General features: G+C 39.8%; 1 protein-coding gene across 1 annotated transcript in view; it reads right to left on the bottom strand.

Annotated features, from left to right (window-relative positions):
- Nucleotides 1-4,168: 4,168 nt before the first annotated feature.
- The window catches only part of LANCL3 (LanC like family member 3), a 38,747-nt gene continuing 15,690 nt past the window's right edge, over nucleotides 4,169-27,225 (bottom strand). Inside the window, exons 2-5 of the mRNA XM_075774406.1 lie at nucleotides 13,559-13,682; nucleotides 12,259-12,456; nucleotides 10,045-10,252; nucleotides 4,169-8,941 (exon numbers count right to left, since the gene is read on the bottom strand). Of these exons, the coding sequence (XP_075630521.1) occupies nucleotides 8,782-8,941; nucleotides 10,045-10,252; nucleotides 12,259-12,456; nucleotides 13,559-13,682 (690 nt within the window). The 3' untranslated portion in view covers nucleotides 4,169-8,781. The remainder of the gene's footprint in view (nucleotides 8,942-10,044; nucleotides 10,253-12,258; nucleotides 12,457-13,558; nucleotides 13,683-27,225) is intronic.

Here is a 27,225-nt window from a genome sequence, read left to right on the forward strand (position 1 = left end):
GGGGACCTCGGCAGGTTGGAGAAGTACCCTGAAAGAAGCGGGCAAGGGCAAAGTCCTGCACCTGGGAGAAAATAACCCCATGCAACAATAAAGGCTGAGGGACAGCTGATTAAAAAAAATGCAGAAAAGGAGCCGTGAGTCTTGGTAACCCTCCCTTGAGGCATGTCATTCAGAGACCTTCTCACCCCATCAGTGAGCCTGCTGACAGAGGCATTCTCTTACCACTTTGTCAGGTGGCTCTTATCCTTGCTTGTCAGGCCTTTTCCCTCCAAGGCTCCGAGGATCACAAAACCCAAAGCCCTGCTGCACCACCAGCTGTTAGCCAGCAGCATTTACCTGCTGTGCCTGAGCCTTTACCCTTCACCAGCAGGAGCCAGGAGGCCACCGTGTGCCTTTCTCCCTTGCCACCAGAGCTCTGGAGTCATTCTGGATGTGCATGGAGTCACGCTGGCTGCATGGACAAGCAGCAAAAGGTAATAGCCTGAGGGCAAGACAAGCCTTTGCATTCTCTCCACAACATCCTGAATCTGATCACCTAGTGAGAAACAAAGCTCCTGAGGTACCAACTCAGGTTGGCAGATGGTGCCTGTATCCTGCACCGGGGAGTTTCCGGTCACCACTGCTCCTCTCCTCCTCTTGGTGCAAATACTTGGTTCCTGTTCAGCTGGCTCTGATGCTTCCCCTGACAGATCTTGTTTCTCCTTGCCTGTTCCCAGGTCCTTGCAGATCTGCATGTTTAGATTAGCTACAGACCTGAGACCTACCAGGAGCACAACAGGAAGGCAGGGTGTGGAGTTTGAGATGCTACTAGCCTAATAATGGGATAACACTAATGGCTACTTCTGCATATCTGCTACTATTCCTTAATGCAACTTAGGTTGTCACCAGATTTATACCAAAAATGCCAGAAACATTTAAATTGGGCCATTTCTTGAACTGCTGCTCAGGCAAATCTGGAGTCCTATTGCTCACCTGTATTTGAGCTGAGCTCATGATGGCAAAGACTGAAACCTTGTTGTGGGCAGGCCTAGGTGAATGTAATGTTCTAATGCTCTTCACTGAGAATGGAGGGGTCTTCCTGGAGAGAGGTGGCCACATGTACTGAGATTTAAGGAGGCCGAAAATAAACACCTAAGTGGGTAACTTTAACCTACAGGCCAAAAGTAACTTGTCTTCTCTTATCTCATGGGAAACTGCCATGAGGTAGTGTTACCTAATCACTATGTGCAGCCTGGATGTTCTATTGAATTCTCAGATGAATTTTACCTTTGGTAACACGGTACTACTGAAAAGCTTTTGGAACCCCAAATCATGACTGCTACAGAAGGAAAAGTTGCCAGCACTATTGTCCTGATTCTGGCTAGGATAGAGTTAATTTCCCAAGGAGCCAGGACAGGTGAGCCAAGCTGGCCGGGGGCTATTCCATACCATGTGATGTCATGCTCACCATAAAAGGGGGCCAGTCGGGCAGGGGCGGGCTCGGTGTGGCTCCGGGACGGGTCCAGCGTCTGGTGGGTCGGTCATCGGATCGGTAAATCGTTCTCTGTTATCACCCATTGTTACTATCTGTTATCAGCACTGTTGTTGATTGTTTCCCTCTCCCTTGCTGTCCCAGTAAACTGCCCTTATCCCAACCCTCCAGGCTTTGCCGTTGTTTTTTCCGTTCTCCTCCCCATCCCGCTGGGAGAGGGGTGAGCGAGCGGCGCGTGGCACTTTTAGCTACCGGCTGGGGCTAAACCACGTCAACTATGAAAGACAAATACAGAAATAAGCAATCCAATGCAAAACCATACTGCTCAAGGTTGGGCTTTTATTTAAGGCAAAATATAATCACACCTTTAATATTCGTAATATGGGTATACACAGAGTTTGTCTTGCCACTATGAAGCTCAGTATTTTCACTGCTTTTAAAAAGCTATAAAATCTAGTTTCTATTATAATCTACAATACAAAACTAATACAATAAACACATTCTGAAAGATCACAGTGTTTAAAACATTAGAAGAGCAGGGGTCCTGCTTTTAAACAATAAGGTGCATTTCTAAAGAATCAAATCAATCTTGATTCTGTAGGGCCTGTACCATATTATGGCTGCAAATGGCTATTACACTGAGAAACCAATCTAGGGTGCGGCATGTACTCAAGAAACAAACACCGTATGTTGGAATATATTGAATAATCAAGTGTCACCAACACAAACTATACATGAAATAATGCCATTTAAGTTCCCTGTACTTTTTGTTGGTATTGGTATTCGTGTATATTGCAGACATGCTGAGGGAAAATGGGAATAAAACTGCTGTTAAAAAAGGCCCTGCATATGCAAACACCTGTGCTTTCCTCCTAGTATACGAACAAGCCTTAGTAATCCCACAGGACTCATGTAGAGGAAAGTATGCAGGCTCGGGGCCCAGAATGATGCAGTTTTGCCCCTACTTCACACCTGTGGAAGGACCTAACCTTGCGTGCCTGAAGTCAAGTGGAGATTCACCATTGACCTCAGCAGGTGGCATATCAGGCCCTTAAAATGAGCACAGGAGGCCAAATCGGTGGCAAAATGAGACTATTGTTAAAGGAAATCTTCTCTCATGTGTGGTCATGGTAATGAAGACAGAAGCAGAGTTCATTTTCTCGTCAGAAAGCCTTTCTCTTCTGCATGAAGTATAAATAACTATTTGAATAGGATATGTTTTCTATTCACTATGGGATATAATTGACTTCAAGGCTTCTACATAAAATTTTCTGGGGAGTATGCATGTATAGTTATGCAGTGCTGTTGCTGAGTATCACTGCATTATAAACTATCTTTTATTGAAATATCATTATACCACAAGGCAAAATGAGTTTTTAATTAATTTTCTGCCATTTTAGTTGGTATTGCTGTACTTGACCTAAATGCCTCCACCTTCTCTTTGAGTCATGCAATGAACAAAGTCAAGGGACTCCCTTGTAAGTATTAAAAATAAATACAGCATTATGTATTTTCAAGCAGATTGCTATTTATAGACTTTTTTCAGAGCATGATGTAAAATTTTAAATATACAGGGTACAGGACCAACAGTGACATCAGTGACAGTATAAATTAGTCAGGAGGTTTAATAACTCAAAGGCAGCGAAAAGTTGGTGCATGTTGTCTTTTGGATCTATGTTTTTAAACTGCCTAAGCATTCATAGTGTACGTAATTTCTCTTCCATTAAATGATAGGAGTAAGCAGTAGGTTCAGTTACAGGCAACTCCTTCACAGGCAGACTTTTTTCAGCATGTGATGACTGTGCTATAATGGCAACAAAGCGCTGTTCAAGGCAGCTAAAACCTGTACAGTGCACGGTGTACCTCTGTCTGTGCAGTGAAGCAAACTGTGCTATTCTCTTGGAAAATGCCTATTCACGTCCCTAAATCGCTGTATTGTTTTGTTGGCCCTGAGCATTTTTGGCTTATGGCTTTGATGTATGCTGTTCCCTCAGTAATGTGATTTTTGGTCATTTTCTTATTTCTTTTCAATTTAGCTTTCTGCTGCTTACTACTTAGTCCAGCACATATTTATATAAACTCAAATGTCTTCTCAGAGCAATCTAGACTGTGCTGTTAGTCAGCAACTGCTCATCAGTGTAGTTCTTCACAGGAAGATTACTCTTTAGAATCTACAGGGCAATTCTTATTCCTGATATACTAATCTTCCTACAGATTAGAATATGCACTCATGCCAGTGAATATTCAAGCTATGTAGAAGATTACCGCACCTGAGATTTACTTGGCAGACCTCAGAGATATGCTCTGTCCATGGATCTTACAGGTCTAAGTAACAAGGATATATTCTCAACATGCATGCATATGCTAAAATAGGTCACTGGTTGCATAAAACATGCAATATGTTGGCAGATGCTACAACTGTATATGCAGATAATGATGCAAGTACAAAAAATTGATTGCTTATGAAAATTTCCATTTGCACATATTGCACCTGTATGTTTCTGAATACATAGGTAGCTACATTTCAATTTTTCCACAGTATTTTAAAAACTAATCAGTATTCTTATCATATTCTCTACATGTCCATATAATTATTATGAGAACATCAAAGTGGCATTACTTAATTTCACAGAGTAGCAAAAAGGGTGACCACTTGCATTCATTTGTACATATTTCCTAAACTATTGACACGCGTAATTTGGGATGTTTAGCCATTTCACTTGGTTTTGATTGTCTTAATAGAACGGAGATACTAGAGAAGTGAACATGCTCCCCAGAAAGTCTCTCTCTGTTTCATTTAATGATGTAAAACATCAGGGACAGTTGTTATACAGTATAATGACTTTTTTCCTTAGGAGGTGGGAAACGGCAGAGCCGGTGAGAAGAGACCACTTGGGAGTGTAAAATAATGCAATGCAAATAAGTGGAACACCCCTCTTAAGCAAAATTAATCAATCTTATTTTCAAGAACAAAAGACCTGTGCTGCTGCTTCAGCCTTCGGAAGTTCATATTCATAGGGTGGGAAAGAAAGGCAGGGAAACTGAAGGAAACAACAATGCAAACAAAGCAGATATTGAAAGCAGTGGCATAAAACGAAGATGTTATCATGCTGAGAAGTTGCAAGTAGCAGAAAAAAACGAAGATATATTTGTTAGAACTGTACTGTTGATGAAATGTATTGCATCTGGCTCTATGAATCCCGAGATCGCTAAATCTGGACATTACAGATCTAGTTTCCCTCAAAATTATTCCCTGACAGTAATCTATGAATGACATACCAAAAGTCATGAGTTAGTATATAGCTCCTTAAACTGATTTGTAATCTACAGCTTTACTCACAAACAGCACCACACAAACACAGGTACATCACAAATAAGCACCGATACCCACACAATGCATCCTCTTTGCTTTAACAGCATAATCACAAATACTATTATATCACTTAAATTCCTATTGCCTACACTTTAGAAACTAAACACAGTCAAGAAACAAATGTGCAAACGTGACGTAGTAACTTGTGTTTCACACTTTGAAAGAGGCTTCTCAAGTTTCAGGTAACGCAGTCTTTTGTCACAGCACCATGGCAGAATCTGTTCACGAATACACTTTTTCAGTCTATTAGGGCCCAATTCAGGAGCAGGAGGAGACAGCATCCCGCTGAGAACATCTAGCAAAGGTTGCATGATCGATTTCTTGAAGCAGTAAGGAGGGAACACAAAGGACCTTACTTTTTTATTACACTGAAAAGTGCTGATGGCTCTGCTCAGGTTGCTTTCCTGTCAGCGTCTTAAAAGCAACAAATAAAGGTTGCAACAGCACATAAGTAAGAGCATATACAGTACAAAGGAAAAAAAGCAGATAGACAATTAAGAGGAGGCTAAAGGTGTAAAAAACCTGCTCATTTAATGATTGGCATTGTCAGAAGAGCCCTGGGGTATATTTACGCTGTGTCCAGAAGCTGTGACTACAGCACACCTAGTAGCTACCTTAACCCAGCTAGGTCAGGTAAGAAAAGCCACGAAGCTCTAAGAATGAGCTTGAATTGCCATGTCTGATGAAACACATGAATAATTGTGTTCCAAGATTTTACAAGAGGTATCCCATGAGACTGGATGTTTATGTTACTGTTACTCAACTTAAGTGTCAGTAAACAAAGCCTGCGTGCTGCCCTCGCCCTTGTCAGTGCCGAACTTGCATAACTTGCAGAGAGATATCTGGGACCTAGATTTTGAAAATTGAGTGGTTGCATGGGTTTTCTCATTGTTGAATGGACTACCTCTTACTCAAGTAACTATTTTCTTTCTCACAGGATTAGAATCAAATGAAGCCAAACACATGGCTTCAGATATGGAGAATGTGTGGAGAGTCAGAAGATCTGTTTTGCGGGTGCTGTTGAACACAACACAGAGCAGATCCGAGTCTCCTCTGATTGTAAATCAGAAGGAATTCATTCTACAAAGAGACACAGAAAGGAAACAACTAGAAAACTGACACCGAGTTCTTAATTATATTTCCTGCCATTTATGAAAAATTACATTAAAAGATAAATGCAAACATGTCTGTTGGAAGTCAAGCATAATAAAATGGAGTGATTTTATCTACTGCTATTATAGTAAATTTTAACATATATGTTGTATATGTTCCAATATCAGCATTCATGACTTGGTCAGGATCTAAATTACTGTACTGATTTATTGTGCTCTAGATTTATTGAGGTTTTGGCAAAGATTCTTCTTCAAGCATCTCCTGAGAAATAACTAACTGGAAACAATTAAATGTTGTGGCCCACTGATAATTAAAAAGTAGGCAGTAGGGACAAAATCAAAAGGTCATGATTACTCTTCTGATATGCGCAGATTCTGTTAAGGCTTAAGTTTGGAGTTGTTTGGGGTTTTTTGCCGGTGCAGTTATCAAAACAGTAGGCATTTTTGTTTTATGTTTGCATCTCTAAATAAAAGGACTGGCAATAAATGTAGGATTGCAACAGCTATGAGTCTAGATCATGGCAGGACCTATTTCCATGTGTTACACTAAGATAGAATACAGTTCCAGTAGCTACCTAAATGCTACGGCACAAATGTTGTTACGTGTTTTAGCTGAGTGACATTACCCTGCAATAAAAAATTGAGACTGAAAAGCTAGTGACCATAGGGAAAAAGTGGGTAGGCCAAGGTTTACCTTCCTTAAACATCTGTTTAAAAAAGGTTCCAGTTATGAAAAACATAAGCCACCTGCACTACAGGGAAGCAACTGGATAAAAATCCTAATGGACTCAGGATCCTCCCTACTGACAACTGACCTTGCTCTGATCTAACAGGAGCATTTCAACACGGCTGGCCGGAGCACGCGCACATCTCCACTGACTTTTTCATTTAGCTTCACATGTAGACCTCCCTATGAAATGCATCCTCCTGTGTGTACACTTCTTACTGCTCATAGTAACAAAGTGAGTGACATTAATGGCATTTACCCACAAATAATAAGCACATACCAACTGCATATTGAATTTTAACATTTCCATTCAATAAAAAATCCCTAACTTCTTGACAAACTGATGCAGAACTGCATTGCTTTATTCACCAATGAAATACGATTACTTCTATGATTAAGTAATTAATTAGAGCTGCACAGTGCAAGACAAAATAGCAGAAATCCTAATCTACAGCTCTTAATAATGCAAGCCATCTCATTAAAATAACAGTGGCAAAAGTAAGAATGGGATTACTACATTAAAATGCAGAGGGATTGCAAGACCTGGCTCCAACTTATAGCCTGATCAAGGCCCACTGAAATTAAATGGGAACTTTAATCCATTAGGCATTAAAAATAAAGAAATTGTAATCTCCTCCAGCTGAGAATGCAGGAAGAGAGACTGCATTGTTTGGCAGTGCACATAGGTCAGCTTTTTCACCCTAACTGCAATTTTTGACATACTGGTCTTCCCAATCTGTCTTTAAAGGTAATTGCATTATGTTATTCCCATATAAATAAAAATAAATATATTTTAAATACAGATGTTGATTTTATATTTTTTTAGTACAAATCTATGTTAGCATTCTCTTTAGCTTTCAAGTACCATGTCATATATATATAATACATATAAAACAGCATATAATTGCAACCTTAAGTGCTAGTGCAACTAGTGTTGAGCAACCCATTTATTTCTATAGCTACAAATCATTTGGGCATATACATTATTTTGTTAACCAGGAAAAGGAAGCAGTTTTGAGTTTTGTTTCAGGTTTTTCTTAAGATCAGTATGCCATCCAAGGTTTGCATTCAGTTTGCAGGGTTTGTAGTGAACAATTCATCAAGGAAAACAGATGTTCTATTCTCTGAAATATGTATGTCATTGTTCAGAAATGCTGCTATAGGTAATTAATTTTTAAAGGTAGCTTTTGTATCACTGAACAATACTTATCTAGTCATGCTGTACCGTGAAGAAAGCATCTGCCTGCTGTATCTTTGCTACAGAACTTTTTCATCCAAGTCTTCTCCATGGCTCCACTCATCTTCCCTGTGACAGGGAAAGTATCGACAAGAAGTGACAGGGTTCCAGTAAATCAGTAAGGAGACCAGCTCCTCGCCACAGAGCTCTGAAAGGAAGGGTCAAATTCACTTCTCATTTACACACATGAAACCTCACTAGCTGAAATGAAACTGCTGGCTGAATATACAGCTATCTACATAACTATCGTTGTATGCATATGAAGACGAAAGAGCTCCAAGATACAGGTATTTCTAACACGTGTTACTAGAACTAGTAGATGCGGTTGAGATAAAAATTCCCAGATTTTGCCTTTGTGCAGTGTAGTGACATGTCTACGACACCCTCCCCGATAAGTGCATCGCTGCATGAAGACTTGTTTTTGCAGGTCTCTTTAAAACCTACTGGATGCATCACTGTTTCTTCTTTGCATGCCCCTGTAATTCTAGCTTGCCTTTTTTTTTTTCTCCTGTGTAACCACCAAATTAAAAGTTTGATAATGCCCCTTTCTCTCTCACTTGAATAAACAGATTTTGCTTCTTATTACAGCTAAATATCTACCCCATCAGATTCAATCACTTCCCCCATATATTTTTCTTCCCCCATATTTTTTTTTTTCACTGACCCTTTTTTTTTTTGACCACACAGTTCCCTCCCAAAGCCCCGGTATATTTTCTTTTTCACCTGACTCCCAGCTACGTTAAGGCTAGCGTTAGTGGTACCACTGGCTTGTTTTGTAAATAGCCTCTCTTGACAAATAAGTGAAACTGCAGGTGCCCTCTCCCATCGCCACCAGGATGTGGCCCTGGAGAATGTTGCTCTCTAGACGAAGACACTGAAGAGAGGAAACTCAGCTTGGTTGGGCTGCAGCAAGTCAGTCAGGAAACACACAGTTCCCGAGAAGCCTTCATACAGACTATATACACTTTCTAATGCCCGGGAACCAGCCTTAAATTCTTCTGTAAATAAGAACTCTGCAAACCTAAGAAACAAGAAAAAAAAAGCAGTTTGTTATTATTTGGTGTCCCTGTAAGTCTACTTACTTGTTGTTTGAAAGCATCACTTTAGTAACACTCAATGATTGAAAAAATTATTATTTAACCTTATGTGGAAATTTTACACTCCTATTTCCATGATAAACAGGTCTATGAGATCTAGAAAAGCCAAACCTTTGCAAACTGTACATGTGTTATGCTTCCTTGAGAGCTATGAACTTTTTCTGATTTCTGAGAGACATATTATTAAACAAATACTTTTTAATAACTTTTATGTTGATTGTTATTTCAGCAGGATACAAGCAATGTTTTGCATCGATGCAACAAATTCTGTAACGCTGAAATAACTAAACAAATAAAATGTTTTCACTTCAAAGCAAATAGCTGAAAATAAGTCACCCTAATTACTACACCACTTCCTCTCATTATTCTATGCTGTAAGGAAAACAGTAATAAACATTGAATACTATCTTGTCAAATATGTATAGTAAATTACAGAAATAAAATTAAATATAATTGCAGCACTGTGACAGAATTTTCAGTGGGATATACTTGCTTGCATCAGGACAAAATGGAATTAACCCTACTAGCTAAACTGGCAAATAGCACTATGTCAAACTGGCTAAAGTTGGCAATGATAAATTAAAAAACAGTAAAATAAGAGCAAACCAAGTCTTTTTATTTTTCATGTTTAGTAGTAAGGGATAGTGTTAAATGCTCTGAAAATCAGAATAAATCAATATAACAAACAGCATCATATTTTACTCTGCTCCTGGACTTGTGTCTGCAACTTGGCTGTCTGACCTCATGTCAGACGAGACCTGGATGTGTGCCGTTCCTCTCCATCCGCCCCGGTTCTCTCTGAAGGAGGGCAGGGAGGGAGGGAGGGAGGTGGGAGAACCTGCCGCTTCGCCCGCCGCAGGCAGCCTGGAAGCAGGGCTGCAGGGCTCCCCTCAGAGTGTGCCTGCCCCACAACTCGGAGCTAGAATTGCTACATCCGAGGGTGGTGATCACAGACTCTGAGCAGCTTTACAAATGTTCCCGAAACTTTCCAGTATTACCCTGAATCCAGGAAGGCAGGAATGCTAACCTTTGTGCCCTGTATATGTATTTCGAGTTTCCAGTGAGCCTATACAGCAGCAGGAACACATAAGCACTACCAGCCACTCCATGGCATATTCCAGGTCCCTTCTTCAACAGGCCTTTCTGCCAAGTTAACTCTCCACAGCGGATACAAGTGTCCAGATATTGAGGCTTCTTGGAAACCAGGTAAGCTTTGGCAAACAGGTACGCAATGCCTAGGGAAACAGCAGTGAGATTGTCTTTTGTAGTGAGTAGGCCAAGCGTTTCGTAGAACACATAATAAAGATTAATACACTAAAAAACTGCAGTCTCATGCTCTACATACAGATGTCAACGTTACATATCTATATGCTACATATGGAAGGGAGAGTATCTGGTATGCTAAAAAGCACACGGCATGATGTACTTATCCACTCCCTTTGACAACACCATTTTCAATCTTTTCAATGCATTACTGAATTTCTGGGTTTACTCTAACATTCCCAGTCTTTTATCAATTTAAACAGTAGTCACATTTTTGCCTTTAAAACAGTAAATGCATAGCACTGTCTTCTGGTGGTTTCAAATCCCCATTCACCTCACCTGTTTACACTGACAGAAACACAAGGGTGGGCAAGATTAATTCTCACACTGGCAACAGATACAATTTTTTACTGAATGAGAAGAAGAAACTTGTTTTTTTTTTTTCCCAGTGGGGCCCATGCTGCTTTATTCTAGTTATAAACAGTTATGCATACTAACTTCTGTTAAAAACAAACAAACAAACGAAAACCTATTATTTGGCTTATTTTTAGAGGGGATTCAAATAAATTAACCATAATCTTCAACAGAGCACTGCACAGCTCAGTTCATGGTAACCTTAAAAGAATGCATATGACACATAACCAAATCAAGTGCCTAAGGAAACGTTTAGAATAGCTCACTTGTGGTCTGAATATAATATACACTGAAGTAGCTGAAAAGCCTTGTGGTAAAATAGATGTCCATTTTTACTCAAGAACAGTGATGGGATACAGGATTTTCTGGGGAAAACCAATACCAATTGATGAATTTACATGTCTCTAAATGTCTCCTAAAGTAACTTCTTTATGGCCTTTGGGATTTTGTCACTTTGGTTGAGTGTCAATGCCTATGTCTCCACTGGCAGTTAAACCCAAGTCAAAGGCCACTCTCAAGATACTGAAACAAAGAGGGCATCCTCCCTGCAGGTTTCATCACTAGGTCAGCCATGTTGTAGAAGTAATTTTTTTCCTCTTAAAAATAAAAAAAGTTAGTAAGCAAAAGCCATTTTCACTTTATTTCATTAGAGTGTGAGAGCAAGAAGTTTGTTCCTTAATCATACCAACAAAAAGATAATGCATCAGCAGAAAGCATATTTAAGGGATGTTAATTATAATGTACTTTTTCTAATTTAAGTAGAACACCTTTAAAAGCAATGCATCAATGCTCATGGACATTCTTTAATAAAAGTAAGTTTTTCTGTAACCTTCAAGGTTCATGTTACCAAGCCAATATCACTAGTTGGCAATACAATTCTGCCTGGGGGTAAAAAAGCAATTCCAATACACAACATTATTTGCCAAAATTGCTAAAGTATAGGATTAGATTCCGAATTGACAGACATCAGTCTTACCTCATGAACCCAAACTAAGGATTGATTCTCTTTTTCTCTGAAAAGCAGCTTTATATGGGTGACTTACAGAAAAAATACCTCTTGCTAGTACAAACTCCCCTTCAGATGAAAATACTTTGGTCAAATTTATGCATTATCCATGTAATAAGGGCAGCTCAAACTTTGATTCTGATGGGAGGGGGGAAGCTATTCTGAAGGCCTTCCCAAAACTCACAGATGTGTCTGTATCTGTGTTCTTTCACATACTATTTCTCTGTACAGCCATCTGCTGCCTTTTGACTCAGCTATACCATTCTTTGAGGTCTTGTCATGAAACGGAGCAAGAGCGGAAAACACACAGTTCACCAGAGTTCTTTCAGCTGTGATCACCTATGCTTTTAAGGCAGAAAATATGGCTATCCTTCCAGCTGCTTCAGCAATAAATAAAACACTTAACTGGAAGAAAAAGACTAAATAATTTGCCTGCATCTCATAAAACGTCAAAATTGGTCAAATTTAACCTGAGATTATCTTTTACAGGAATGACTTAACATGGAAAAGCAATGCTAATCAGCATCTGGTTATTCATAGTATCAATGGGAAAAGAACCTGGAGCTCCATGACACCAGTGTACAAGCTCATTCTCCCGCTCGATCGTCTCTCCCAGCTCAGGAGGCCAGTTGCTGTTCTGTTCTTGGTCCATAAGAAAATCAACGCTCTGCCACACAAGCTCCTGATCTGCTGGCTGCAGGTACTCATAATAGGAAAGCAACATCTGAAGGATTGATGAAAGCCCATGTGCTGCACCTGTAAAGAACAGCAATAGTCAAAAGGAGAGGGTAGGTTTAGGTCCTACCTCCACCTCACAGCAACTTTCTCTTGGGACTGATTTCCTTGTCAAGTCCATGGCTCTTTCATCTTCTTTAAGCATATTACAATAGTGCTTGGAATAAAAGCTTTTTAGGTGCATGACATTATGATTTGTTACTACTTCTGTCTTTTCCAGGTCCCCGAGCTATGCAAAAATACGTAGGAATTTTATCTGCTCTCACTTTGATGTGACTGAAACTCAGTGTGTGAAGTTACACTGAACCTAAAGTGAATACTATTCCAAGAAGTTATTCTTCTTGACACACTGCTGAATCTGGACCATTATTCTGAAGTCTTTGTTGAACCCATATTGGAACTGGACCATAAATGGTATTTCCAGTTACTGATTGACAGTATCAGTCAGCTAAAAGCTGAATTTCAGTGCAAGAATTGTCTGTACCTGCCAGGGTCTGTGGAGCAGCACCACTCAGTGACTTCTCCCTCTGCTCCCCTCCCAGAGAACTTGCTGACTAACATCTGCAAACCAATCTCACACTTTCTGCAGTGTGATACTGTGCCTTGAGGACCCCACTAGGGACCCGCTCAATGACCCTTCATCGCAGCTTCAGATGAGCTCCAACTAAGCTGCCTGCAATAGGTAGGAGCTGACCATATGCTTGAGTTGCATTACTACGGCCAAAAATGCTCTGCGAGTCCCCTGCGTGGCAACAGCAGCTTACAAATAACGTCCCCCGACAGATCTCTCCGGTAATCTTCTCCACACAGGCACGGGCACCACACCTCTCTCTGCCTCCATCTGGCAAGGGCAGATTTACCAGGGCAGCACAAAGAGGGAATGAAGCTGCTGCCTGCTGCTCCCCTGGTGCGGCACAGGCACCTCTCGCGTTCTTCACCGCTAGGCAGCATCAGTCCTTCCCTCCAGTCCCTCAGCCCCACTGAACAGTTTTAGTAGGTTGGATGGTCCCAACTTAGGAGAAATCCCACATTGTAGGTTTTATGTATTTTATTTCTGAAGCATCTACTGGCTCAGCATCTACACACAGCATCACTTTCCAAGTAGTTGGTGTGTTTTACTCACCGAGATACTCTGTTCCATAGTAGGAATACATAAGTGGGAACGGTTTCCTCTTCTTCACTGCATACTGCTTTCCTGATTCTAGTATGGCCAGGCAAATTGATTTTATTTGTGCTGGGGTCAGCACCTAAACAGAAACATCAAAACAAACATCAAACCTATTATAAAAATTTTTATTTTTAGACATTTTTCAGGACTCTGCTTTTTTGCTGGTGCATTATACAAAGTACTGCCTTTAATCTTATGAGCATGCTGTAATACACATCATTATTAAGAGTTCCTTACATAAGAGAGTAAATTTACATAATGTTTCGCAAAAAAAAGAGTTTCATCCTATCTCAGGAAAGTGAATGTCAAATCTTTAGCTGCACAGATGAGGTGAAAAGAGGCCCACTAAGAGCTCCTGGCTTTCCTTCCCAGAGATCCATCAGTCTGAGGGAAGCTGACAAGCACCAGGCCAGCTGCACAACAACAGCCTCCAGACTGGAGGAAGAGACATTATGAGAAGACAAAGGAAAACAGACCTAGAGAAGAAGTAAATGTTACAGGCTTTATTGGGACATACTGAGCTAGACAGATTTTTCTCAGATAATACAAACAAGAGGAAGCAGGGAAGAGGGTACTAAATTTTATGCAAATCGGTACTACATATGTGGGTTCAGAAATATCTTGGTAAAAGAATCAGGCCTTCTTACTTCAAGAAATGCTAAGAAAAAAGGACTTATCTTATCATCTTAACAGGTCAATATTGCCTTTAATGCAGTCCTAAGACATGACCTATGCCTTACTCTTTGTGGTGTCAAAAGTAAGAAAGACTGACAAATCATGTATTTCACCAGACATGAACTTTTCCAAATTACTGACCTAAAGCATTCAGTAAGGAATTGGTTCTACAGGTTTTTAACTACAGCTCTAATGATATGCAATTCACTGCAACCGTCAGCAATTTCCTCTGTGTCAGCCACGCCTGTACGTTACTGACCAATACCTAGGTCATCAACATAGTTCAGTTCACATAGTGTTTTGGCTTTAGGGGAAAGCCTGTATAGCAGCTGTACTTTGCAAAAATATATTTCAACTTATGAAAGGAGAACTGAGAAAGAAAAAAGACAAAATGAGGCAGAAAAAAGAAAAAGGCTGTAGAAACTACCTTGACAAGATAAATAGTAATACTAAAACTAACTGGAATATCAAGATAATGTCTTTAAAATGTTTCTGAACACATGTGGTTTTGCTATAATATTTATTATCACAGGATTTACAATTACTTCTTCAAGTTTAAAAAATACGGTTAGCATTAAGTATGGAAGCAACATCTGTTATAAACTATATTCTCTCATTTGGGATGTAAAAGATGCCAAATGGAAAATTAATGCCACTTAGAACTTGACTGAAAACTAATGGCTGCAAAATCTTGTTTGTCTATCTTACCTTGCTCCCTGATAACAAGGCATTTTATTACAGCTGCTCCAAATGACTATGATATTTGTACAACCTGGAGAACAACCTACTTCTGATCTTGATTAGTGTTCTTTAATGTTACTGCAGTAGAAGTAAACAAGCCATTAACATCTGGAGACTTCACTCATTTCCAGTCATTTTTAAATGAATTGTTTTAGCTTCACTGAATTTAAAGAAATGGTTTAAAACCTAAGCAAACGAGGAAATCAGAGACACAGTGAGACACTGCATTCCCTCCAGAGGTCTCATTTTACCATCTTGCAGTTTGGGACCTAGTCCTCCAAATCTTATACTTCGTAAAAGGATTAGTAAGGTAACCATTTAAAAATAAATGTGAAGGACAAGATCTCCTCGTTGTAGTTCTGGAAGGCAAAGGCCTTAAGATTAGAAAAATCATAATCAGTTCATTTTCTGTATGTAATGGTTCCTCTACTTAATAAATCAACCGGCTTTCAATACAAACCATGTTTTGCTAAGCTTATTTTTATGTCCAGCACATTTAATTTTTAAATGGAATTAATGACTGTTTTAAAATGCTGATTGCGAATTTTACATGGATTTAAACTTCTACCTAAATCCAGACTTGCACAATGCTGCATAAAGAAGTATCAGCTAGCAAGAAATGCATTGGTTACCATTTTTTCATATAAAGTAAGTGTAAACAGTCAAACACTTAAGCACTATGATTATTTAAATGTATAGACAGTATACCCTTTTGGCCGGCAGAATGAAATATGCTAATGAATATCACCTCTTTTTCAGAATGCAAAAAATAGCCCACATGCAAAGAGATGAAAAACAAGTATTTAAAATCACAATTGGAATGGATGATAAAAATCAACCCATCCTGACTCACTTTGACACTACCAAAGAAAATGGAGAAGAAAATAGCCTGTATATCTTGAAAGCAACCTCCTCTCTGGCCACTTGGACTGATCTGTACAATTAAGGCAGGTAGCAGATATGTCCTAACTAATAGCTAAATAAGAAAATGTTTGTGCTGATTCCAAATATCTCTTACCAAGTGCCTCAATCCACAGTCATTGTAGGGCTGCTGCCTGGCTTCCAAAACACTTAAATGTGAAGGATTTTTGTATTTGCTTCTTATTCTAGGAAATGGTTGGCTGGAACAGAGACCCTCACTTATCATCATTACTAGTAGCCGTCCAAAGGTTGAATGATCAGAGATCATATTTAAGATCTCCATTGGCTTGCTACATTTTATTTCACCCAAATCTGTGTTAAAACCTCCTCAGATTTCTTTCACTTGGCCAAGAAATAAAATTTGTGGCTAGTCTCTCTATGGTCCCTCACAATATCTTTAATAAAACAGATAAAAACTTACAACCAAAACAACACTTATTGAATATGTTAATCATAACCAGATGGTGTAGCCATGGTTCTACGGAGTTAATTTTCATTTCAGTGTAGTCACAATGCCTCCTTGCCCCTGGGAATTACTGAAGCAATATGTTTAATTAGGGACAGCAAAGAAATAGACTGATCATCCCAAAGGCTTTGAAAGGATAAATTGCATATTGATATCACGTCCTCTGGTGAAAGCTGTCAGATGCTTTGATGAAGAATAAAGCCAGTATAACAATATGCTACCCGGAAAAAAATTTCATGCTTGACATAGCTACAGTACAGTTTTTGAGAAACTTCTTGAATGTCATTTAATAAGAGCTGGCTACACAGTAGGTAAAATTATTCTTTATCATGTCAGTACTTAGCCAAAAGACTACTCACACTAAGAGACATATTGGTAGTGGTTTAATATTTCAGCTAACTCTTTTTGTATTTTTAAAGATACCACAACCTGTCCTATCACATTAGAAGTGTTCACTTTAGTCTCCTCACTAGATCAAAGTTTGGAATACATGTAGTCCACACTTCCCCTGCAATTTCCCTATCAATTGGTCGGTGCAGTTCTTTATTCTCTGTTTTAAATCATTGCCCAGTGATGCTGTGTGCTGTTAAATAACTGTTCCACTCACACTGGTGACAGCTGTGTTCCCATAGACCTTTTACTTTAAGCATAACACTTAAGCAGCACTGTGATACTTAGTATTTGTACTACTGCCTGTGCCTTGGAGCCCTACTCATAGTAAAAAAGCCACTGTGATTGTTTCTAAAGTCTCTCCATTTTTCTCTTGTGCCACTGCAGACAATATGCCTTCTCCCATTAAGGCACTCCACAAATTTGTGAATTATTTAAGGCAGGTACTTTACTCAGTAAATCCCTGTTAAAAGTCAGCAAGGAAGTGCTATAAATACAGCAATCACAGAACATCCTTCTTTTTTGTTGTTAGCAGTCTTTCTCAACCCGAGAATGTTCAGTTGGAAGTAAATAATTTCACAACTTTTAATCTACTAAGAGAGGTTTTGTAATATATTGGTTATGACGATGCCAGGCTCTAGATTATGTGTTTCAAAAACTGTAGACAGAAATCTTGACCTTGAGATTAGGCAGAGAAAAGAAGCAGGACTAGCTCTTCTTTGCCTCTGATGAGAATAACATTTTCAGCACTTCATCATTCCTCTGAATGCTTGCTACAAGCCCGCTGGCTCATGATTTGCCTTTTGAAAAGCACTGCTACATAAAACTGCATACTGTATTGAGTATTTTTGAGGACTGTAAGCTTTAATTCTTTTAAAAGATCTGTATGTATTTTCTTAGAGCTCCTTCCTGTATGTAACAGAAGGCATTACTGAATGCCAAGTATCATGTTTTTATAGATGCATCACTACTTCTAGGAGGTGAGAGCTACACTTACATTATTGTGGAAAAAGCCTTCTTCTATGCATACAAAAAAAATTAATATGCATCTAACACACCAAACCTCTCTCTGTCACATTTCTGAAAAGCCATACACACGAATTTGATCATACACTTTTACTGATGCTGTAGAAGGTACCAAAGACAAGCTGAAAAAAATGGGTCGGTCTACAAATAACCTAACAGGAGCTTTGCCATTAGTCTGCTATGCTGGAAGCCCAGCAGAGGGAGCTTGTGAATTGGTTATAATACTCAAAAATGCTGTAAAAAAAGATATACATGTCTGTGTTCAGCAGGATAGCTGACTCAAGCAGAAAGATGCTGGAGCCAGCTTGGTAATTTAGTGATACCTGACTGCACTGTGCGATGCTAAGTTCACTCCTTAAGCTTGATCTTTTTCTACCCAAGACAGGGGCTGGGATTGTTCAGGGACCTTTCCATGCACTGTCATGGCCAGTTGTTTTTTCTTTTGGATGATGCTAACACCTGAAGCCACAGAAGAGTAGCAGGTACAAAGACAGAGGGGTCTGCCTGCCCCTAGTGTTATTCCAGTTTGATTGATGTACCTTTCTCCAAGCGCGCAGCTGCCTGCTTTCCTTACAAGCAGTGTCAAGTACACTCTTCTTGAAAAAAAAATAAAAAATTAAAATCTCCTGAAAACTTTGTTCAAGGAATTGGATTAGTTCCTGAAGATACGATTGCTAATGCAGTATGTTTCATGCTGTAAGAGCACCATGAATAGTACTTTCTAGAGAGCATACTTTCCCAAATTTCTCGTATTAGCACAACTACATGACAGCGTGTGTAGACTCAGCACAACTACCAATATGACTGTGTCAGTTCATTGGAAAATGGTACTTGACTGCAATCTTGAGTAAAACTGACTTCACTAGAGATCCCATTAGTACTGCTTATTTTTAAGATGTAAATTTGGGATTTTTTGAGGCTTGCTCTTTGCCTCAGCAGCATGGGAACAGCAATGTCAGTCCTATCCTGTTTCACGGGTCAGTAATCATGAGTCCAATCAGAAATTGAAGGCTGCATTTATTCCTGATGGATTAGATTATCGGTAAAGAAGACAATACAGCACTTTTGTTATTGCTAACAGAGTACAAAATTTCGACAGGTCTCACTTGCCAGGACTGCATAGCGCTAAACCCATCAAATTCTGCTGTTAAAGCTGTCCTTCAGAAGGGGAAAATTTCAGGGCTGCAAATGAAGTGTTGCAGAAAAGGACAGAGCACAACTGTTACTGTAGCTAGGAGGCTGGCTGAGAGCAGCTGTGCTGCTACACAGTTGGTCAAATGCAATGAGCATCTCTATTCATTGTCTCTCAAACAACGGAGAGTTTCAAGGCAAAACCAGGAATCGGCCTTTCTTTGACGTCCCCCTATCCTGGGTCCATGAAGAGAGAGGGAAAACATTGAGTTCCTCCAGTTACACTCTATTCCTCTGTCCTGTCTATGTCCTCCTCAATTAATGACAGGCCTCAACATCTGTCATTCAGCTGCACCAGGGTCTGGCTGGATACAGCTATTTACTTCTGATGTCGTGGCTCTCCTAGGTCTTGGGAAAGGAACAAGAGGTCCCTGGCACCCTCTGCACTTGAAGAAGGTCAGGAAGCACAACCTCTGCCGCGCTTTGCTGCTGGAAAACTGAAGCAGGAAGGATGGCAAGGAACAGAGCAGAGCAGTTCAGATAACCAAGAGAGAGAGCAATGAGAGCAGGGAATTGCTCAGGAGGACAAGTTCCATCATGGAAAAAGGTACCAGTTAGGTACCCTGGGATGCACTCCTTTGTTACGGCTTTCAAATGGCAGCTGTCCGCACTCCAGCTGCATGTTGTCTTCTGCCTAGTAGAGGGTTGGAGTTACCACAGAGCACAGAGAGCCAATAATTAAATTTCAAGCATCTACCCCTAGAATTGCACCCAAATTCAAGAGCATGAATTAGAAAGCATGTTTAAAACCAATAAAAATGTAAGATTTGCAAATTAACTGAGAAACAAACCCAGCGCTGCTTAGAGAGGCTTGTTTCTACATTACACAATGCTACCCCAACTTTTTTCCACAAAAAAGTAAAATTCTTCTTTTTTCCTTTATTATTATTCACCAGCCTCATAACGCATTGCTGAGCCATTCTGGAGGCACAGACCCTGGGAACTGGCCAAAATGGATGTATCAGTGATCACCTTTCTGTGATCCAAATCCTTGTTTGGAGCCCCCGTATGTCAACCACTCCTCCACCAGACACCGGAGCAGTTTATGACAGCTGCAAATGAGTCAGATTAGTTCTGCACGGATACTGCTTTCCTTCCATCTATGCTCCCTGCACAGGCAGGAGGAAGGTTATTTATGTAAAAACCTCTTCATCAGTGGGAAATCCTTTGACGCCGTTTAGTCTCAGTCGGAAAGTACATCAGTACATGAGTCCCTATAGTTAGCTTATGCCAAACCTGCAGCATGGAGCTGTCATATCCTGATGGGAGATCTCTCCTGCACTCTAGATACATGTCCCTGACAATTCTGCATTATGATGATAAACATCTTTCGAGCTGGGCACCTTGCACTCTGCTTTGAGTAAGAGGCCCAATGTGTTGTAGCTGTGTTGCCCCAGGATCCTGTCCCATTTTTTACACCAGTAAGCAAGGAACATCTGCTCTGCCCGTGTATTTTGGATCAGCTTACTTCCCCTTAACAGCAGGTCTGCTGGTTCCTTGGAAGTGAATCCATGTCTTCATCTGTTCCACTGACATTTCTTGTTGTAGCAAAGCTGCCCTGGTGCTTCAACTGGTTGATGCATGCAACCTATGCAGAGGCATAAGAAGCACTATGCGTTCATCCAGCTCCAGAGCAGCAGGAAACAGGATTCATTAAACAGCCTTTGCAAAAGATAAAAACTTTGTAACATGGATAACTGTCCCCAAACATTGCAGTAACCATGGCAGTGCCTTTAGTCTGAACTCAAAAATGCCCACTTTAATTGGGCATCTCCATCTGCTACTGGGAACTGAGGCAGACCGCTCCTTGGAAAAATTAATTTATTAGTGTTTGTACACATCTGCAGATCAACATGAGATGAGCAGAACTTGATCTCAAGTCAGTCAGTAAAGACTAATATTTTTCACAGGGAAGCTGACAGAAGCTTAAGAGTTCTACAAATGAAAATGGAAACCAAAGAAAGTTGGCAAGCCATGTCTTAAGATGTCCTGATGACCCCCAGAAAGAACTGGACACTTTCATTCCTTCATTCCTTTACCTCACTTGGAAAGGAGAGCACTCAGCATCTGACAGGGCACTGATCTAATAAAATGTAATGTGTTTACTTCTGAGGAGTATAAATGTGCAGAGAGAAATGTTCATGCTAGGACCTCTTAAGATTATGAATTGTACTGCTGCCAAGTTCATGAAGACATAGTTAATTTTGAAGGTGCCACTAAATATAGAAGCGGAACCAGGCACTGGAAAGCACTGTTGCAAGGGGTAAGAGGAAACGAGGACATCTCTGGTTCATCTCCAAAATTTAAGATCTGAGAAACTTAGTCAGGTTTTCTATGGGAAACTTCAAACTAATGTTTGGTTAAGACAGACAAAGGGACAAGAGCATTGTGTATCACTTCATACACCTGACTTAACATGACCTTACTGCTGTAGTGACCTCCCCCGGTAGAGTCTATGTGCTTGGTGGCTGGCTAGCTCTCGTATTCCTCCTCTGGGCTGAGAAGGGCCAGCTGGGCGCTACATCACAGAAGGTGCCACAAAACAGAGACAAGCTGGCGTAACTGGCCCTGGGAGAGAAGGAAAGGGGGTAAAGAGAGAGGGAGAGAGATAAAAAGACTGGAAAGGCTCCCAGGCCCTGTAGGCCATGTTAACTAGCTGTCTCTGAAGACATCCATTTGGCCTACAGCCAAATTCAGTGTGGTACTGGCCTGGAGAAAAGAGTCAGCAGTCTGCATATAGCATATTTGGACGGTCAAATGTTTTTCTGCTGCCCCCTTTGTGGAGACCTCTCTCTGACCAAATTACTGCACAGAACCTGTATGGTCACACCATGTTTTATCAATTTCTAGCTTATTATAAGTACCATTTTTATGCTGCAACTGTACATAACATTAAAGCTTCATTTATTTCAACAACAGTAATGATGTTGTTCATGTGAGATTACCAAAAAAGATGAATAAAACTTAAAAGATTACACTGAAAGCAACTACATAATACAATAAATAAAAAGTATAGGATGGGGACAGAGGAAGATTGATTGCTAGTTCCTTGACAATATCTCTAAGGATGTTCATAGTTCAATTCATCTTAAGTAATATCATCATCTTAATCATTCAGGAGTGATGGAAAAGGAAAAGAGCCTTTTCAGTCTCATGCAGTATTTAGTTTTTTCAATTTGACAAAGTCATTTCACCAGTTAGATTTTTCATACTGCTTTTAATATCAAAGTCCTTATTGACCTGAATGGGTCTTGACTTGGGCAGCATTGCTCCTGGCAAGTATTCTATAAGCAATGCTGGAGGTTTTAACAGTTGGCGTAGTATCTAACATAGGTATAAAAATGGAGTAATTTCATGACCCCCAGGAACAGGGTCCAATAATTCATTTAGTAACCAGTCGAGAAACTCAGGTTTTTATGCCAGGTAATTATTCTTGTAAATTCTTGTTATTCCCTGTCTTGCCAGTAACAGCACGGGGCTGGCTCATAGTCTGTTGAGACTGATAATAATTTTGTTTGAGACAGTCTTTAAAGATTGAGACTACAGGAATATGGCTTACTTGACAGAGTAAAATGCTGAACTTTCTTGTGGAAGCTGAGTAGAGAAACCTAACAGAAACAGCTGAGCAAATATCTAACTCTTCAAGGATTGATCCTACTCTCATTTTAGTCAGTTTGGAGGGAAGTGACTAGCAGATGTATTCTCATTCACTGCTCTACACCAATGTGGAATGCATGACTTACACACAATAAAAATATTAGGTTTTTTTCATCATGTTTTCTTCAATTTAGAGCTGTGTACACTCTATGCCTCTGTTGAATAAAGCTGCATTTATAAGCAGTAGTTCTCCCTGGAACTCCTGGAAGAATTTTCTTCATGTCAACAAATATTCTCAAGGAGATTGTTTCCTGTGACGAGCTGGGTAATATACTGTCTTCCATATCTAAATGAAAGAGGATTAAAAATTTCAGTTGACGTATGAGTCAACACTCCTCTGAAGCTAGAATTCCAAATAATGGTTTATATTTTGTGTTGAGGCAGAGCTTTACACTCTTGCTGTAAAGCTTCTTTGCCACTGCAAATACATTGTTTGAGGAACTAAAAACCTCGCAAGAAAATGAAAGATTGGCAGTTTATACACTCAGCATCAAAATGTACTGGACAGAACTATCTGATCTTGCTTGATATTCAGTTTACCAGGAATTCATTTGCCTGTCAACCTGCTATGCTAGGTCATGGTTCACAGATGCAGCTGTGATTGCAGGACACAGGTCAAATTTCCACTGTTTTCCAGGGGAAATTTTTTTCTGTCAGGACTATGGGATGGGGCCTGGAGTACACCAGTCAAAAACATTTTACCACTTTTCAACTAATCAAATATTACAATACAAGCAATTCCACATCCATTTACTTACACACATGAAGCAGGCTGCTGGGTATCATAATTTATTTGTTCCTCCTGCTTTTGGCTTCCTCAGTGTTTTGTTTAGCATTGTTCACATGGCTGTAACTCACAAAATATGCCAAGTTCATTTGAAACACAGGAAGACAGAGACTTCATTCTATACGTTATTAAGCAGCCTTATGTTTTTTTCCTCTTTATGTTAAAGATACTGAATTCCTCATCTTCATCATCCAGTCCTCTTATCTTCCCCATGCAACAATTCCCAGTCTACCTCCAATGCCTTTAGGCTTGTTTTCTGAACGTTCAGACCTTCTCCCTCTATGCAAGTGAACATACTTCATTCACAGGCTTAGCGAACTAAGAAAACAGGTATGTCTCCTCAAAGCCTCATGGCAGCACTGTCAGAAAAAAAAAAAAAAAAAAAAAAAAAAAAAAAATTATGGGAGAGGAGATTGGCTGAGAGGAGTGGCTGAGGCAGTGCATCCATTTTGCACTCTTCTACCCAAACCCCAAATATTTCACTCCCAACTCAGAACCAATAGTACCGAATGCTAATGAATTCTGCTGCAGAAAGTAGCATTTGGAAAACTATCCATAAAAGCCTTTATAGCTTGTCAGTGTGCTAAACTTGCAGAGATGAACTACAGAAGCACAGAAAAGCAAAATATTCTTCTTTTCTTCATCTGTTTCAAATTAAGGTTCAAGAAGCAGAACACAGTTGATGCCAGTTTTAGAGGCTCCCAACTGCAATGTTTTCAATGTTGTAGGTTTTTTTCCCCATTTAAAACTAAAACACTTGGGTTTATATCTTAAGATGCTATGTAGGGATGCATGGAATGCCTTGATAGTGACTGCAATAATACAGGCACAGTTGTAAGAGTTCAGTACCTTAGAGGAGTCCTTGACCTTTTCAAAATCTTACACTCACGGAAGAGGAGGACCTTAACTATATGTGACAATTTGCATAGTGCTCTGAACAGCTCAGTGAAAATCTCTGCTTAGTGTATTGCAGCACTGTGGAAGGCAAACAAAAAGTGTTAGGATGCATGAGAGCAATACTGAAATGGTTATTAAAAAGCTACTTTAGCAGTCATTGCTTTGTTCTTTCTTCTGGTATTTCTCCAGGTCTGTTCTCCCATTATTAAAATAAATAAAATAAAATAAAATAAAATAAAATAAAATAAAATAAAATAAAAATCAAGCAAACAGGTATTTTAGTGATAAGTAAGGAATTCTCCTAAGCAGTGGAGCTCAAAAGACTGCAACATTTATTAATGTGATAAAGAACATAAAAAGTTACTTTATCTTGTAATTTAAGAGCAAAATGATAGCTTATGAAAAGCAGCAAGTTTAAAGACAAAATAACTGCTCACCCAAGACTCAAGTAAGCTAGACAATTTATTTCTGCAAAATTTAGCACAGTCCACTCGCACTGTAGAATTTTAACAAATCAACTGAGCCTCTCTATAGCTAAGGTGAGAATTTTTTAAAAAGATTTGTGGGTTAACTGCTAGAAGTGCCCCACCACTCCAATTGAATTAAATTACAATTCTTCAGATCTTGTGTTGTTTAAATAAATATTTTATCACCTTTCTACTCATCAAATATTACCATGTAAGAACATTTATTCCTGACAGATGTTGCAAGGCCAAGTCATACAGTCAACTCCCAGAACCCAGCCCACCAATTCTGGAAGAAAGGTAAACCCTTGTGCTACAGAGTATAAAGCCAGTCCTTAAAAAATGCAGGTTAGGCACGTTAGAGACAACACATTTCCAAATTACGTTCCACAGACATTCGTGCAGCTACTCTGAGTCATCTAGTACTGGTACAAGATATTAAACCAGATGGAGCATTGGAAACAAATCCCAAAGAAGAAAGATTTGTTTGTGTACTACTGTGCTCCTCATTGCAAGCAAGGGGAAGCATTCAACTGTTTGGACAATGTCCATGTTGTGCTGTATGTAACACAGTTTGAAAACTGTTACTTGAAGCTGCTTTGCAATTAGTGTGTCTCTGCCCTGCAGGAACAGTTTCTTTCACTTTGGGTGACAAAGAAACAGAGTGACCTTGGAGCCTGGAGTTTGGGGCACTTCCCTGCAAGCCCTGCTCTGAAGAACATTTGATTATTTTATAGAAGTAATTTCAATCACAGCTGCAAGAAGAAAGACTTGCTCTAGCCATCAGCACACTCGGCTTAGAGGCATCAGCTTAAATTCTTGCACTGTGCCAGAAAAAAGAAAGGATGTGAATTTGAATTGTCAGGTTAGCGATGAAATCTCAAGGTTATTGCATATAAAAAGGAAGAGACTATGACCCCCATTTGGACTGTAGTTTGCTCAGAGCCCAATTTGGTCTTAACATCTGTAAGGGTGATGAGAGGTAGACACATTCTGCCCCTGCTGATGGGAAAAGACATGATGCTTAGTTCGCTTTTACTCCATAGCAAGCCAGACCCTGCCTGGGGCTCTGAGAGAAGAACACCTCCAGCAAACTGGGAGAGACTGCAACAGGGGGAGAGCAGTGAGGTGGTACCTGCTCCCCAGCTGCAGCTTTACAGCCTCCTTTGGAGGAGGTAGAGATGAGTTACAGCAGGTGAGATGGAGTGCAAACTGCTACTAGTGTGGGAAGGCAACTGGAAGGAGTTGCATAAACACCATGAAGAAAAGAGAGCACTATAAATCTGTACCAGAGCTCCATGGATGGTGAGTGATGCAGCTGTTGGCTTATGAATTTTGGTGTGGCTTATGTGCCCCACAACGCAGCACTCCCAGGATTTGCATACCTATCAAAAGATGCCCAGAAGGGGCATAAACTAGGTGCCTTGGACATTTAGGCATATCCTGCGTAGGCTGTTCAAAATTTCATTGACCTTCTGAATGTCACGTTGTGTTAACCTCCATCAGGACTGGTTATGACTTTTCATTTATACTAGCTGTTCATTCCCATGCAGAATAAATGCAAAGAAATGTAATGTTAATTTACATTAAAGTAAGTGTAGAACTCTGATGCGCTATCACATTACATCCAGATGTACAAGCAATGATGCAGCACACGTGCAGACAATATGCTAACACTCACGTGAACTGAGTACATGAGTAACTCAGGCCCTGTCATGTTCAGCTTACTTGAATCTCAGTCTCTTCTTAGCAGAGGTTAAGTATTACAGATAATTCTCCCCAGATACATGTGCTTGTACTGCTAAAAATAAACCTTGTTTTAGCTCATTTTTTAATCATCTCTTGAGCTGTTTTCATACTTTCCCTCTGCCTGTGTATGGTATTTGGCACTTGTCTCAGTTTAAAAGCCAAAGCGATTCTTATCCAGTGAGCTGCCTCTTCTGGATCATTAATGCAGATAATAAATAAGGCTGGTTCCTACATCAGCCCTTTATTAGTAGTTACGATTAGCTTTGCTTGTGGTCTTTAAGCCAATTCCAAATCCGCAATGTTCCCATGCAAGCCAGCATGAATTAAGTTTTCAAGGAAGATTATCTTTGACACTGCATCAAAAGCCCTATTCAAATGTAAACAGGATATTGGCTACTGCTCTTTCATCAGACACTAATTTTATAATTCTGTTATTGACAACAAGTGATCTTGTTTGTCTTGCAAGACTTCTTTATTCTTCTAAGTCATGCTGCTGTATATGTATTGTTCTATTATGCAGATATTTATGAGGCATGTGACATCTAGAAGTATATCTAAATATTTGCTGCTGAGGAACAACGTGGCTACCTGCAAAATTAGTTAAATGAGGTAAACGACAAAACAGCATCATTCACAGGCTAACAGAAGCATACATTAG

This window comes from Balearica regulorum, chromosome 1 (assembly GCF_011004875.1).
Source record: "Balearica regulorum gibbericeps isolate bBalReg1 chromosome 1, bBalReg1.pri, whole genome shotgun sequence".
Classification (NCBI taxonomy): domain Eukaryota; kingdom Metazoa; phylum Chordata; class Aves; order Gruiformes; family Gruidae; genus Balearica; species Balearica regulorum.